Source organism: Anomaloglossus baeobatrachus, chromosome 12, assembly GCF_048569485.1.
Source record: "Anomaloglossus baeobatrachus isolate aAnoBae1 chromosome 12, aAnoBae1.hap1, whole genome shotgun sequence".
Taxonomy (NCBI): domain Eukaryota; kingdom Metazoa; phylum Chordata; class Amphibia; order Anura; family Aromobatidae; genus Anomaloglossus; species Anomaloglossus baeobatrachus.
In genome coordinates this window covers 74,185,623-74,204,306 of record NC_134364.1, presented here as the reverse complement: position 1 = coordinate 74,204,306, position 18,684 = coordinate 74,185,623, and the positions used below count along the sequence as shown (strand labels likewise).

General features: G+C 35.5%; 1 protein-coding gene across 9 annotated transcripts in view; it reads right to left on the bottom strand.

The window, feature by feature from the left end:
* The window catches only part of MEIS2 (Meis homeobox 2), a 207,396-nt gene that overhangs the window by 182,235 nt on the left and 6,477 nt on the right, over nucleotides 1-18,684 (bottom strand). For all 9 annotated transcript variants that reach the window (XM_075330375.1, XM_075330376.1, XM_075330370.1 and 6 more), the window contains exon 6: nucleotides 18,308-18,457. In XM_075330375.1, coding sequence (XP_075186490.1) covers nucleotides 18,308-18,457 — 150 coding nt within the window. The remainder of the gene's footprint in view (nucleotides 1-18,307; nucleotides 18,458-18,684) is intronic.

Genomic DNA, 18,684 nt, shown 5'->3' with positions numbered 1-18,684 from the left:
GCCCAGGATGAGGGGACATCTATACTAGGATGAGGGGACATCTATACCAGGAAGAGGCCCAGGATGAGGGGACATCTATACCAGGAAGAGGCCCAGGATGGGGGGGGGCATCTATACCAGGATGGGTGGCATATATACCAGGAAGAGGCACAGGATGGGGGACATATATACCATCATGTGGGGACATATATACTACCAGGTTGGGGCGCATATATACCAGGATGGGAAGCATATATAACAGGATGGGGGAACATATATACCAGGATGGGGGATATATACACACCAGGAAGAGGCTCAGGATAAGGGACATATTTACCATCATGGGGGGACATACAATATATACCACCAGAATAGGAAGCATATATACCAGGATGGGGACATATATACCAGGATGGAGGATATATACGGTACCAGGAGGAGGCCCAGGATGATGGACATATTTACCAGTATGGAAGACATTACTACACAATGAAGGGGGAGAGGAGCCAACACATGTCTTTATAGGATTTAAACTCTACAAAGGCCCATACATCTGACCAGCATGCGGGGAGGGAGGGCGCAGGTCCACATTTTGCACCAGGGCCTATCGGACTTTAATTACGCCACTGCTAACCACAATCTCCATTTCTCAAAAAATATAAATATTGATATTACTGCTTGAAATCCTCAGAATTGTAGTGATTGTTCCGACATGTAATCTCCCTCGGTGGCGCTCTGAATTTATGTTTCTAACATGAAGTAATATGGCAACACATCCTAAATAATGTAATGGCTGGAGTCCTTGTCTACACCACAGTCACTTAATAATGTTCTCAGGACAGTAAGATGAAAGACCTCCCGTGTCACAAGCCTGGTTCACACCAGCAGCATGTGCACACGTTACAGCCGTCAGCCTGAAGCAAACACCCAGGAATTCCTGGGAAGTCCCACTCTGTGCTCATGCTACAACCTACAGCTGACTGTATACAGGCTGCTGCCCAAGTGCGGAGCCAATCAACCCAACCTCATGAGCTCCTGGAATTATTTACATTCCTCCCCTAAACAAATCTCCAACAGGTCCTGGATTGTGCTAATGAATTAATATCCAAACCACAGCCCCTGGAAGCACAGCAAATGTGACTGTCCACTCACGGGAACACACAAGTACCACACTGCTATCCTAGATTTCACCAGTCCTTACCAGCTATTTGAAAACTCTAACCTATAGAATGCTCAATGTTTATATTTTGTGAGAGTTCACATGCACAACAGCAGCAAAGTCCTAGGTATTAGGCCTCATTCACACATCAGTGTTTAATGCCACAGCCAAGAGTGGAGCGTACAGAGAAAACTATAATGGAAAGGTGACACCTGTTCTGCGTTTTAGGGACACTCCTGGTTTTGGTAACAAATACTGATCAAAAGTACTGATGAGGTACTGATCAAAAATACCAATGAGATACAGTACTTATCAAAAATACTGATCAAAAATACTGATGAGATACTGATCAAAAATACTGCTCAAAAGTACTGATGAGATACTGCTCAAAAGTATCAATGAGATACTTATCAAAAGTACTGATGAGAAACTGATCAAAAGTACCAATGAGATACTTATCAAAAGTACTGATGAGACACTGATCAAAAATACTGGTGAGATACTGATCAAAAGTACTGATGAGACTGATCAAAAGTACTGATCAAAAGTACCAATGAGATACTTATCAAAAGTACTGATGAGATACTGATCAAAAGTACTGGTGAAATACTGATCAAAAGTACTGGTGAAATACTGATCAAAAGTACTGGTGAAATACTGATCAAAAGTACTGGTGAGATACTGATCAAAAGTACCAATGAGATACTAATCAAAAGTACTGATGAGACAATGATCAAAAATACTGATGAGATACTGATCAAAAATACTGGTGAGATACTGATCAAAAGTACTGATGAAATACTGATCAAAAGTACCAATGAGATACTGATCAAAAGTATCAATGAGATACTGATCAAAAGTACTGATGAAATACTGATGAAAAGTACTGATGAGATACTGATCAAAAGTACCAATGAGATACTAATCAATAGTACTGATGAGACAATGATCAAAAATACTGATGAGATACTGATCAAAAATACTGGTGAGATACTGATCAAAAGTACTGATGAGATACTGAGAAAAAGTGCTGATGAGATACACGCAGATTTGGTAGTGGTAGAGATCCAGGCTATTCCACTCTGGCCACCACTGATCCACGCTGGCATTCCTCAATATCTGGAGCCCTAGGTGTTGTGGAGAGCTAAGAATTAGGGCTGATTCAAACCATTTGGACTGTGCACATTTTATTTTTGGTTCACACAAAATCACGGAGACACGTCCGAATGAGATCCAAGCCACGGACCAATGTCACCCTTGTCTATAAGTCAGTGAAAAAAATGGGCAAGCACTTGGATGCCATGTTTCACTGACTGTAGGATAGGAGAAGGTTTAGAAACTTCCATTAGTTTTATTTTGCTTATAAGAAAAACTGCTGGAACTCTGATGGTAAAAACTGAGACTGATGGGAATCTGATCCAGGACACCGGCAGAACTCGGACCGCGTACGAGAACAATCACGCACGTCTGAATGAGCCCTTAACTTTCCTTATATTTACAAATAAAGTATCGGAATCATTTACCAAATAACTACAGTATATAGGAATTATTTCGTAGCATGAGACCTTTGAACTTGAGACATTCCTGCAGATGAGACATCAGGGAGGGGAGCCACGGAGGGAGCGCTGCTGGGGAGGAACAGCAAGATAAGGGATGACTGCAAAGAAGAAACAGGAAAGGGAGGGAGAACGCAGGGTTTTTTCTTTCAATAGCCAAACTGGGCTTTGGAATAAAAATAGAAAATTAATCTGTATTAGTACGTCCTGGAATATCATCTCTGCTGAATTAATGGAGGTTATGTTAAAAGGATTCTTTTATTTTAAAAATACCTGTATGACTTAAGTCTGGTACAAATATTAAGAATAATAATCACTTATTTTCAAACTTGATGCGAATCTAAAAGCTGGGCATGACTGACACTAGATATTGTCTACTTTAAAGGGGTCTTCCAGGACTTTCCAAATTCTGACTTAATTCCCAACACCCCCACCTATGGTATCAGTTGGTTGAAGGGGCCAAGTGAACACCTGACCGTACATTTACATAGGACTGAGATGGAATTCCTGGCAAAGCCACTATAGAAGGTATGGAGGTGGGGGTCTAGAAGCCCCCACAAATCTGATATTGAAGACGTGAAGATTGAGGTCATCAATAGGCTATATTCAGAAAAAGGTTTTCAAGAGAATCCGCTCCATAAACAACTTGAAAATAAAGTCAAGAATTCTCCCAAAAATTTTTTTTCCCATTCATTTAATTGTTAATCTACTTTGCTGCTTAGTTTTTTGAGAGTTTGTTTTTTTGCCTATTCACGTTTTAAAAAATGCCTGGGTAGAATAAAAAGTATATGTCACTTCAAATTAAAAAGCTGCAGAAACATTACAGAGATAATAAAAAAAATAAGTAAAAAAAACTCTTCATAAGTACAAAAGTACAACAAAACCTTAAAAAATATATATTCGGAGAGATTAAAAACTTTTCGAAACTTTCTTTTTATTGGAGTTTTTGAAAAAATGTTATCGCCCCAAATATATATATATATTTGGGGCGATAACATTTTTTCAAAAACTTCAATAAAAAGAAAGTTTCCTGATGTAGTTTCCCCATGAAAAAAAATTATCTAAAAAAAACCCCCTCTCTTTCTGAAGAAAGCTTTAAAGTCACCAAAACCCTCTTTAAAGGCAGGATAGATATTAGCTAAATACAATACCAGGTCACAATTGGTTTCTGCCATCTTTATTTAAGGATTCATTGACTAAGCAGTCATTTTTTAAATTTTTTTTGCATGTTTTTGGATAGTCACCTGTTCGTGTCAGTACAACAAAAAATATGGTGGGCAAACATGTTATTTACTGGTTCTCCTCCACGAAGATGACTGTTAAAATGTAAGAAGAATACAGAACTCTGTCTAGAACACTTTTGTATTAGATATTGCCAAAAATTAGGTGTATATATATATATATATATATATATATATATAAAGATACATACACACTGCTCGAAAAACTGAAGGGAAAACTTAAACAAGGATTTTGTTGTACTTTGGTGTTCTCTTTATTTTTTTAACCAATATACATACATATATACAGTATACATATATACATACACCAACTTTATATATGTGTGCATTCATCTCTCTCCCTCCCTCTCTATATATGTATATTATATATATATATGTGTGTATGTATATATATATATATATATATATATATATATATATACTGATAGGGAATTTAGATTGTGAGCCCCAATGGGGACAGTATTGTCAATGTATGTAAAGCGCTATGGAATTAATAGCACTATATAAATGAATAAATATTATTTTTTATATATATATATATATATACATATGAATGTACACACACACATATATAAGCAAGAACACATATGTATGTGTTCAGAGATGATTGATATGTTTGCATACGCGTGTGTATATATATATATATATATATAAAATTATACTTGCATAAATTATGAGTATATATACACACATGCATGTATGCAAATATATCAATCATCTCTGAACACATACATATAGGTGTTCATGTTTTTATATAAGAAGGGGGCATAAGTTGAAGTTGTTATTCCAAATTTTGTTGCAGCAGACCTAAAAATAATAATAATAAAAAAAAAAATGTGCCCATCAATAATAAAAAAAAAACATTTCAAGCCTTGGTCCGGCTGATTGCGTTTGGCCTCCTGTACATAACTAGACGTAACGTATGCCGTAATATTATTAACTCCAAACTTGACATGAAAAGTTTTTAAACAAACTTTGTAAAGATGTTAGAATGATCCCGATATGTGAGCTTGCACTTTGTAATCTACGGCATAATTGTGCCATTTTTCCAGCGTGCCATGATCATTACATAAAGTGGCACAATATGGATAAAATGTATTTGGCCACTCCATATAGTACAGTACAGATACATGAAGTGGTATCTAAACTACAACCAACAATAAACTGCTGCCAAAAGCGCAGGAGAACTCTGACAACGCCTTACATAATGCACATAAATAATCCGCGGTGATAACATCTATAGGATAAACCTTTCTAAAGTTGTATAAAATAGTTGTACATGAATCGTCCCTCCGGATTCTATGTGTCCAGTGCATGGTGAAATGAAGCCCTTATACTTGGATTCCGCGTGCAGATCCTACCGGCCCTCATATATCACTGTTATGAGAGGTTAATATATTTTATATCTACTGTAATGAAGTATTACCTTAATAGGGTTTAATAAATGGTCTCTTGTTATAAATGTATTATGATCGGTATTACTTGAAAAGCAAGCACAATGTAACGCTCAATACACCATACACCTCCGAAAAGGTCACCACAAGGTAATAATTATCACGGAGCCTCCCCATATACCCAGACAGGGGCCAGGGCCATATGACGCCTCCATCATAGCACAGGGGTTGAGGTCTGGGGCGGACGCTTCTGCAACGTCTGATTCCATTTTTTTGTTGATGTGATCATTTCAATATGGGATACAAATATTCATTAGTGAACTGGATGGGAACATGCATGACATATTCTATATATATAGCAGGGGATTTTATACCCAAACCTCACTGATGACAAAAATCTGCACTCTTTTTCCAGACAAAAAAATGTGAGATGCCTCGAAAACATTTTCATAAGGCCCCCATCACATATTTTTACAAGTGCCAATGTAATACATACATAGGTGAACTGGATGATGGCAACATGTGGTGTCATGTATGACATATTCGTTATACATGGCAGGAGATTTTATACCTGAATAAATTCTTCACCCTCTTCCTAAAAAAGATGCCCAGAAGAAATTTTTACAACGCCCCCATCCCATATTTTTACAGGTGCCAATGTAACACACGCATAAGTGAACTGGGTGGGAACATGTGGTGTCACGTATGACATATTCTATATACATGGCAGGAAAATTTATACCCGGTGACATAAATCCGCACTTACTTCCCAGACCAAAAAACAGAGATGCCCAGAAGACATTTTTACAACACCCCCATCCCATATTTTTAGATATGCCAATGTTACACATACATAAGTGAACTGGATGATGAGAACATGTGGTACCATGTATGACATATTCGTCATACATGGTAGATTTTAAAAATCACTGACAAAAATCTGCAGCCTCTTCCTAGACAAAAAAAAATGAGATGCCCAGAAAACATTTATATACCGCCCCCATCACATATTTTTACAAATACCAATGTAACATACATAAGTGAACTGGATGGGAACATGTGGTACCATGTATGACATACTCTATATACATGGCAGGAGATTTTATACCCGCGAACAAAAATCTGCAGCCCCTTCATAGAAAAAAAAAAGATGCCCAGAAAACATTTTCATAACGCCCCCATCACATATTTTTACAGGTGCCAATGCAATACATACATAGGTGAACTGGAGATGGGAACATGTGGTGTCATGTATGACATATTCTATATGCATGGCAGGAGATTTTATGCCCACTGACAAAAATCTGCACCCTTTTCCTAGACAAAATAAATGAGATGCCCTGAAAACATTTACTGTATATAACGCCCCCATCACATATTTTTACAGGTGCCAATGTAACACATACTTAAGTGAACTGGATGGGAACATATAGTCTCATGTATGACTTTCTATATATATGGTAGGAGATTTTATACTCGCTGACAAAAATCTGCACCCTCTTCCCAGACAAAAAAAAATATGCCCAGAAAACATTTTTACAAGGCCCCCATCTTCTATTTTTACAGGTGCCAATGTAACACCACATACGTTCCAGAATCTTAACATAAATTAGTCTATTGATGTGAAAGGTGGAAAAAAAAAGTCCTATTTATATTATTACTTCGGTTTCAGAAGGTTATACATGAGAAAAAAAGTAAATTATGAAGAACACGGTGTAATATTAGATTAATGTGGCTTAATAATGTGTTCTTGTTCTTTTTAAACCATTATGTAAACTTTGAGGGTTTTTGGACTGTAAACTATGAATATTTTTATGACCACCATTCTACACCTGAATAAACTTTACTGACAGTAAAAAAAAAAAAACACGCAGAGACAATGCCCAGAGTGGGAGGAGGTAAGAGGGGCATAGAGCCCAAAGTCACTACAGCCTAGTAGGAGGCAAGGTTAGGCCACCGAGTGTGCGGAGGGGCACTGGCAGCATGGGGACAGGGAGATCTCACCGGTATGGCATAGCCTGCATCCCTACACATAGGAACTGTACCAATTAGGACAATATTATTATTTATTCTAAACTTACTCAATACAAGGATCTGATGGAGCTTTTCAGGAGTCAGGTGGAGAGGAAGCTTCTCTGTGTACTCAGTTAGGCCATAGGCAAAGCCCAAGGGCGAAAGTGGTGAGACTGAGAACCACAGAGCAAAGCCCAAAGTTTATTGTACTTGTTATAAAGGTACTTGCATTCATTATGTCCAACAACCACGTTTTATATGTTTGGTTTTTTTTACTTTGCTTCCTATTCAAGAAATATGCCATAATTTTGGCCTAAAAATGGCCCAAGCAGAGAATAGCGTGATTTTAGAAGAAGCATTCTGTATTATCATTGATATATATATATATATATATATATATATATATATATATATACAGAATGTTTATTTTAAATATTATTATTTATTTTAATATTAATCAATTTTTAATATTAATTTAATATTATTTATTTATTTTATTTTTATTCATTATTTTTTTTCTATTTTTTTTTTTAAATCTATTACAACATAGCCCCCCCCCTCCTAAAAAAATCCCAATATTTTAGACCACCTGACAACTGAGTTTGCTTGCCTTCTTATGCAAGAATACTTATGCATAATGAAATGGTGTCATCAGTCTCACTATGCGTACATCATACATACGTCTTCCACTATGGTCTAAGTATTTCTATAGTAAGACCTCAACACCAATTTTATTGGTTTCAATCAAAACTAGATAACAAAAGAAAATTCCATTGCAATAATATATTAAATATCTGGTTTTGAGCTTATTTGTCAACCTTATGACAAGGCTGAAGGCCACACTCATAGAAGCGACAATTATAAAATCTCCTTACACAGTTTATTAAAGACACTATTACACAGAAATTAAGAGAAATGTATATTTAGAAAGAAGAAAATGGGGAAAATTAAAGTTATATTATATGTATGGTGTAGTGACCGGAAAGTAATAGATGGAAAGGCTCGTTCACACGGCAGTGACTTTTTTCGAGTGCGAAAACTGACCGGCTTCCATCAGTATTTTCATCAGTATCTCAGTTTTTACCAAGAGAGTTTCATTAGTTTGTCTCATATTGAAATAAACTGATGGAGGTTTTTCAAGTCATTGAAAAACGGACAGCATAGTCCCTTCCGTTTTTTTCACGAGCCGGTAGCCTTGCATTGGTGAGCTTGTTCTCCAATATCGGACATGTCTCCGTGTTTTGGTGTGGATTGCTCAGGCCACAAATATACATGGACATGTGAACAGCCAAATAGAATATCACAGGTACAAATATACACAGACATGTGAACAGCCAAATAGAAGAGCTACGAATATACACAGACATGTGAACAGCCAAATAGAAGACCACTGTGAACAGCCAAATAGAAGACCACAGGTACGTATATACACAGACATGTGAACAGCCAAATAGAAGACCACAGGTACAAATATACATGGACATGTGAACAGCCAAATAGAAGAGGTACGAATATACACACACATGTGAACAGCCAAATAGAAGACCACAGGTACAAATATACACAGACATGTGAACAGCCAAATAGAAGAGCTACGAATATACACACACATGTGAACAGCCAAATAGAAGACCACTGTGAACAGCCAAATAGAAGACCACAGGTACAAATATACATGGACATGTGAACAGCCAAATAGAAGAGGTACGAATATACACACACATGTGAACAGCCAAATAGAAGACCACAGGTACAAATATACACAGACATGTGAACAGCCAAATAGAAGAGGTACGAAGATACACACACATGTGAACAGCCAAATAGAAGACCACAGGTACGAATATACACACACATGTGAACAGCCAAATAGAATATCACAGGTACAAATATACACAGACATGTGAACAGCCAAATAGAAGACCACAGGTATAAATATACATGGACATGTGAACAACCAAATAGAATACCACAGGTACGAATATACACACACATGTGAACAGCCAAATAGAAGACCACAGGTACGAATATACACACACATGTGAACAGCCAAATAGAATATCACAGGTACAAATATACACAGACATGTGAACAGCCAAATAGAAGACCACAGGTATAAATATACATGGACATGTGAACAGCTAAATAGAATATCACAGGTACAAATATACATGGACATGTGAACAGCTAAATAGAATACCACAGGTACGAATATACACAGACATGTGAACAGCCAAATAGAAGACTACAGGTACAAATAAATATACACAGACATGTGAACAGCCAAATAGAAGACCACAGGTACAAATATACACGGACATGTGAATAGCCAAATAGAATACCACAGGTACGAATATACACACACATGTGAACAGCCAAATAGAAGACCACAGGTATAAATATACATGGACATGTGAACAGCCAAATAGAAGACCACAGATATAAATATACATGGACATGTGAACAACCAAATAGAATACCAGAGGTACAAATATACACAGACATGTGAATAGCCAAATAGAATACCACAGGTACGAATATACACACACATGTGAACAGCCAAATAGAAGACCACAGGTATAAATATACATGGACATGTGAACAGCCAAATAGAAGACCACAGATATAAATATACATGGACATGTGAACAACCAAATAGAAGACCAGAGGTACAAATATACACAGACATGTGAACAGCCAAATAGAAGACTACAGGTACAAATAAATATACACACACATGTGAACAGCCAAATAGAAGACCATAGGTGCAAATATACACAGACATGTGAACAGCCAAATAGAAGACCACAGGTATAAATATACATGGACATGTGAACAGCCAAATAGAAGACCACAGGTACAAATATACACACACATGTGAACAGCCAAATAGAAGAGGTACGAATATACACACACATGTGAACAGCCAAATAGAAGACCACAGGTACGAATATATACAGACATGTGAACAGCCAAATAGAAGAGGTACGAATATACACACACATGTGAACAGCTAAATAGAAGACCACAGGTACAAATATACATGAACATGTGAACAGCCAAATAGAATACCACAGGTACGAATATACACACACATGTGAACAGCCAAATAGAAGACCACAGGTACGAATATACACAGACATGTGAACAGCCAAATAGAAGACCACAGGTACAAATATACATGGACATGTGAACAACCAAATAGAATACCACAGGTACGAATATACACACACATGTGAACAGCCAAATAGAAGACCACAGGTACGAATATACACACACATGTGAACAGCCAAATAGAATATCACAGGTACAAATATACACAGACATGTGAACAGCCAAATAGAAGACCACAGGTATAAATATACATGGACATGTGAACAGCTAAATAGAATATCACAGGTACAAATATACATGGACATGTGAACAGCTAAATAGAATACCACAGGTACGAATATACACAGACATGTGAACAGCCAAATAGAAGACTACAGGTACAAATAAATATACACAGACATGTGAACAGCCAAATAGAAGACTACAGGTACAAATATACACGGACATGTGAATAGCCAAATAGAATACCACAGGTACGAATATACACACACATGTGAACAGCCAAATAGAAGACCACAGGTATAAATATACATGGACATGTGAACAACCAAATAGAATACCAGAGGTACAAATATACACAGACATGTGAACAGCCAAATAGAAGACTACAGGTACAAATAAATATACACAGACATGTGAACAGCCAAATAGAAGAGGTACGAATATACACACTCATGTGAACAGCCAAATAGAAGACCATAGGTGCAAATATACACAGACATGTGAACAGCCAAATAGAAGACCACAGGTATAAATATACATGGACATGTGAACAGCCAAATAGAAGACCACAGGTACAAATATACACACACATGTGAACAGCCAAATAGAAGAGGTACGAATATACACACACATGTGAACAGCCAAATAGAAGACCACAGGTACGAATATATACAGACATGTGAACAGCCAAATAGAAGAGGTACGAATATACACACACATGTGAACAGCTAAATAGAAGACCACAGGTACAAATATACATGAACATGTGAACAGCCAAATAGAATACCACAGGTACGAATATACACACACATGTGAACAGCCAAATAGAAGACCACAGGTACGAATATACACAGACATGTGAACAGCCAAATAGAAGACCACAGGTACAAATATACATGGACATGTGAACAGCCAAATAGAAGACCACAGGTACAAATATACATGGACATGTGAACAACCAAATAGAATACCACAGGTACGAATATACACACACATGTGAACAGCCAAATAGAAGACCACAGGTACGAATATACACACACATGTGAACAGCCAAATAGAAGACCACAGGTATAAATATACATGGACATGTGAACAGCTAAATAGAATACCACAGGTACGAATATACACAGACATGTGAACAGCCAAATAGAAGACTACAGGTACAAATATACACAGACGTGAACAGCCAAATAGAAGACTACAGGTACAAATATACACGGACATGTGAATCGCCAAATAGAATACCAGAGGTACAAATATACACAGACATGTGAACAGCCAAATAGAAGACTACAGGTACAAATAAATATACACAGACATGTGAACAGCCAAATAGAAGACTACAGGTACAAATATACACAGACATGTGAACAGCCAAATAGAAGACCATAGGTATGAATATACACGGACATGTGAACAGCCAAATAGAATACCACAGGTACGAATATACACATACATGTAAACAGCCAAATAGAAGACCACAGGTACGAATATATACAGACATGTGAACAGCCAAATAGAAGAGGTATGAATATACACACACATGTGAACAGCTAAATAGAAGACCACAGGTACAGATATACATGAACATGTGAACAGCCAAATAGAATACCACAGGTACGAATATACACACACATGTGAACAGCCAAATAGAAGACCACAGGAACGAATATACACACACATGTGAACAGCCAAATAGAATATCACAGGTACAAATATACACAGACATGTGAACAGCCAAATAGAAGACCACAGGTATAAATATAAATGGACATGTGAACAGCCAAATAGAAGACCACAGGTATGAATATACACGGACATGTGAACAGCCAAATAGAATACCACAGGTACGAATATACACACACATGTGAACAGCCAAATAGAAGACCACAGATACGAATATATACAGACATGTGAACAGCCAAATGGAAGAGGTACGAATATACACACACATGTGAACAGCTAAATAGAAGACCAAAGGTACAAATATACATGAACATGTGAACAGCCAAATAGAATATCACAGGTATAAATATACATGGACATGTGAACAGCCAAATAGAAGACCACAGGTACAAATATACACAGACATGTGAACAGCCAAATAGAAGAGGTACGACTATACACACACATGTGAACAGCCAAATAGAAGGCCACAGGTACGAATATATACGGACATGTGAACAGCCAAATAGAATATCACAGGTACGAATATACACAGACATGTGAACAGCCAAATAGAAGAGGTACGAATATACACACACATGTGAACAGCCAAATAGAAGACCACAGGTACGAATATACACAGACATTTGAACAGCCAAATAGAAGAGGTACGAATATACACAGACATGTGAACAGCCAAATAGAAGACCACAGGTACATCACGGACATGAGAACAGCTAAATAGAATACCACAAGTACGAATATACACAGACATGTGAACAGCCAAATAGAAGACCATAGGTACAGGTTCTGTCCATAAGAACCATATCTAGAACCCGTCTGATGTCTGAATGAGCAAAAATAAACTTGTTTAAAAATAGTAAAATATTTACATTTTTAAGAACCTGAAAGATTTACTATTAAGGGTCTTTGAAGTTCTTTAAAAGTTTATTTTTATCATTTAGATAATGTGACGAATAGAAATAATCTTAATATATTTATTTGTACAATAATTTCTTAACTTTCTGATGCTTAGACGCAAAGTATTTTATATGTTTATGTATCACTAATTGTTAGTAAATATACAGAAGATTCTAAGCCAATAATAACTCCGTATCATATTAATACTACTACATTGTTCATGGCCTCCGACCAACCGGCCTCCGACCTGTAGACCTGGGGATAAGTGTACAACTATGAGACTTGTTTTGCTATGTTTTTCTCATTTGGAGAAATGACCCCCTACTTATCTATAGCCATGATCAGGCCTTGATGACCTTAGTTTACCTTCAAGAAGGAAGGAACACATATCACCATCATCAGAAGACAATGACCAATAATAGGGGCCACAATTGTCCCTGAAGACATTGTACACAATCAGGAAAACCTTAATCATTGGAAATTCATTGTCAGAAAATTGCTGTTTACTAAAAGAGTAGTAGATACATGGAGCAAACTTCCATCAGACGTGGTTGAAATATAAACAGTATCATAAACCTATATTTAAAAAAAAGAAATATAAGGCCGGGCCGGATTGTTTTTTTCTGCTGTCGATCTACTTTGTTTCTTCGGAATTCAAAAATTTAAAAATGTCAGTTATTGAATTGTTTTTAGAACTTTGCTGACCGCCGCAAACCTGACGTAGAAAATCTTTATCAACCTGTAGCTCTCTTGTCTGTTGTGTAACTACAAGTCCCAGCACCCCCTGACAGCCTGGAGGAAGCCATATTTGCCTAGGACTGTGTCATCTGTGTGAAACAAGGCATTTCCATGAACGCACATTAAGCATAACACTGCAAGGTATGCGGATTAGATAAACGCTGCGCATTTCAAGTCATTGTGACTCGAACCATAAAGAGGAGAGTGCATGAAGGGCAGGATTCAGAGAGAAGCTTCAAAATGAAAGAGTATAAGAGTACGAAAAAAAAACATTAAATGAAGCGTTCAACTGATGCAACACAAAATATAAACCAAAAATAACTAAAAAAAAAAAAAATAGTCGTCAGTTAGTACAGCAATCAATTTTGCATGTTAATCCCTTTCCTAAATATTTGATAGTAAAGGTGTAAGTTACCCCCTTTCTTTAAAACACATTGTTTTAAAGTCAATTAATACACCAACAGCTTCAATAAGAGGGGATGTGACTGGCACTAGGGGGGCTTTCACCAATGATTGAGGGTACGTGAGTGAACGAGCGACTACAATGGGTATAGGGTCCAATAACGACGACCATGGGTTACAATTAGACTTTGGAATATCACTTCTGCCATTGGTTATTGTTCAGACGCTCGTAGAGGAGCACGCAGCTATTTCTAATATTGCTAATATTCGGTTATCATTTTTCAAGTCACGTTGATACATTTATAAATGATTTTATAAATAGCCTTTACATCTCGCTATGAGTTGCCGATGTCAACCGCACGTCTCAAGTGTCAGGTCTTATGTGGTGTGAAGATTTTACCAAACTCACTATGGTCTGGTTCTGGTTACATCAGAAAGGACAAGCTTTACTAATCACATACATGTATTACGTGGAAGTTGCAGTCTGGTGATTAATCAAGACATGGACACTAGGGAAGCCAGCGCTCACACCAACAACGCTGGTGGGAAGTCCGACGTAATGTCATATGGCTGTTATAATAATATTTATTAAGTATTATACAGTTCTGGAATATATGACACCGAAAAATCTAACCGCTGTAACACAACCTTTTGGGTTCTTCCCGATCAATAACTATATAGAAGTTCCAAATTTTGCATCACTTTCTTTTTACAACTTTTTAATGATGTTTCAATTTCAATAAACAGTCTATTTCCAAAACGTTTTCTAAAAAATATAATATTAAACCTGTATTTTATTTCTACCAAAGTATTATCTTTAATGCAAATTAATCTCGTTTGTCTTTTTATAATCCAAAACCACATTATTTTCTGAAATTTATATTAAAAAAAAAAAGAACGTATTTTTATTTCTTTTTTTAACGGTCAGTATTTTTAAAAATATCTTGATCTGGATTGTGGCAGCTTAAAATAAAAAAAGACAAAATGTATTTTGTATTATTATTTTTTTTTTTTTTTAAATTGTCAGTATTTGTAAATATCTTGATCTACATTGTGGCTGCTTACAATAAATATAAAAAGGACATTTATTTAATTGTTCGTGTTTTTAATATCTTGATCTTGATTATGGCTTCTTACAATATATTAAAAACAACAATATTTTTTTATTTATTTTTAAATTGTCAGTATTTTTAAAATGCTTTGATCTAGATTGTGACTGCTTACAATATATAAAAAAAGAACATTTTTTTCATTTTTATTTATTGATAGTGTTTTTTAAAGATCTTGATTGTGGCTGCATACATTGTCATTTTTTTATATTGTATTTTTTTAATTTTATTTATTTTATTTAATTTACTTATTTATTTTTTTATAGATCATCAGTATTTGTAAATATCTTGAATCAGATTGTGGTTGCTTACAATATATATAAAAAAAGGACAATTTTTAAGATCTTGCTATAGATTGCGACTGCTTTATATATATATATATATTTATTATTTATTTATTTTTTTATTTATTTTTTTTAAATCATCAGTATTTGTTAAGATCTTGATTTAATTATGTTGTCTGCTTACAATATATAAAAAAGGACAATTTTTATTTTTTGTTTAAGTGTTTTAAAATATCTTGGTATTGATTGTGACAAAAAATCTAAAAAAAATTACAAAATTTGTTTTTTTTTTAATTGTCAGTGTTTTTAAAGAGCTTGATCTAGAGTGTGGCTGTTTAGAATACACATACTTTTTTTGCTTTTATATATATATAAAAAAGGAAAAAAACATTTAAGAATCAGTATTTTTAAAGTTCTTGTTCTCTAGAGTGTGGCTGTTTGGAATATATATACTTTATATATATATATATATATATATATATATATATATATATATATATATATATATATATATATATATATATATATGAAAAAAATGGCAAGGATCAGTATTTTTAAAGATCTTCATCTCTAGAGTGTGGCTGTTTAGAATATATATACTCTTTTTTGCTTTTATATATATACATATATATATATATATATATATATATATATATATAAAAAGGAAAAAAAATAAGTGTGGCTGTTTAGAATATATATATATATATATATATATATATATATATAGATAGATAGATAGATAGATAGATAGATAGATAGATAGATAGATAGATAGATATTTTTTTTTTTAATTTGCTTTTATATATATAAAAAGGGAAGAAAAAAAATAAGTATCAGTATGTTGAAATGTCTTGATCTAGATTATGGCTGCCTACAAAATACAAGAAAAAGGACATTTTTTTACTTTAATTGTAAGTATCTTGGTCAAGATTGTGGTTACTTAGAATACATCAAAAAAGGACAAAATGTATTTTTTTTTTAATTGTCAGTGTTTTTAAATATCTTGATCTAGATTGTGGCTGCTTAAAATAAAACTATCCTAGTATAATTTTGGTCAGAAGCTATTTGATATTGTTCATGCATTTGGGAACAATCACACTTATAAAGAAGCGGAATGTTGAGAGTTTAAATAAAAAAGAAAAATTGTAAACACAAAGTTATTTTTTCTTTACATTATAAAAGATGTAATAGGTGGAGATACTTCTGTTTTACTGTATGTCTGGTTCACCCTTTATATACTGGAAATTAAAAAAAAAAAAAAAAAAGCTACATTTGGGAATGACCTGGTCACCTAAATCCTGGAGCTAATATGGACTATAAAAGGTCCCTTATTACCAGGGAGCAGAGTAAATTGGCTTTAGCTGTTGCCATCTGTTAGACCCTAAACAGGCCGGGTGTGTAATCCACTAAGAGGGACACCAGCTCTTAGGCTGCACTGGGAAAGGAAGCTGGACTTTACACAGGAGTGGGGGATGTATACATATACAGCAGAAAATATACACAGATCCTGTCTATTGTTCATCCCTTCCTAAATCCTCAAAGGTTTGGCAACTAACCCACTAGACATGGAAGACTTGTCTGAAACAGAGCACAGAATGGACATGCCCTGGACTCAAGAGTTCATATTGTATACTTGCCATAAAAAGCACCAGCACACCATGGTGTATGCAATATATATATATATATATATATATATATATATATATATATATATATATATATATATATATTCCCATGTAACTGCCCAGAATTTACAGGTCAGCATGGCGGACCATGCAAAAGTTACTATAAGGCCTAGACTAAGGTTAGTGAGATTAAAATAGCTGCACATTTCTAGGCCATAAATCAGTTAACTCTCTAAATATAGTCAGCACAAATGAGTAAGATTAAGCAGCGGTGATCACATGACAGACAGCAAGCGTAATAACAATAATAAACTACAACAACCACCATAGCAACACAATCAGCTCATATGTCCATGAGCACACCAGCTTACATGTATCAATAAAAAATAATAAAAAAAGTCTCATTCTAATGTGGCGAATTATTAAAGTGTTAGAAATCAATGGCCAACCTGTAATACTGCTGTTAATAATTCTCTCCAGCTCTCCTTAATAGAAAGTCAATTATTGGTTCATTAAAGGTTACGAGCCTCTACAAGATGGGGCTCCAGGCGTCTAGTTGGCTTGTAACTTGTGCTCAATAAAAAGGAAAACCTCACATAAAAAAAAAATATATATAGAAATAAAATATAGATCTTCAGCACCACAAGTTACATAGAGCACACCTGCACAATACTACTCAATAAACATGACCATAGGTAGCCAACATGTAGAGGTCAACTAGCCACAGTATTACACACATTGCCACAAAGGGGACTTATAATGCTCCCTCAACACATACAATGACAACTACAAAGCCAACTACCCCTATAGAAAGAGGTTTATTTAATAAATAGAATAAAACATATTTGCAATAATAACATATATAGTAATGGAGAGTGGACTCACATGGTCTGCGAGGTTTGTGGAGGATCCAGATAGTTCTTCATGGTCAGACTTGGAGCTTCCATCCCTCTCATCAATCACTAAATCTATGGGCATTTTTCCTTTCAAACAGCTGATGTATCGATGGCAGAAATTATCACACAATTCATGGACCTGGGGAGGGGGAGAGGCCATGTGTGTTATGGTGGAGTAAAGAGTAACAAGCCGGTGTCCTCCAAGACTAACTATCATTAAGACTGTAATAGTTGCAGGCAAGGAAACAATAAAGAAATTGCAGCAGCAGATATTATTCTCTGGAGACCCGAGCAGCAACAAGTAAGAGAGGGGGAGAGGAGAGAAGGAAAGGGCTGAGGAAGAAGAAAGAGGAAGAAAAGGAGAAG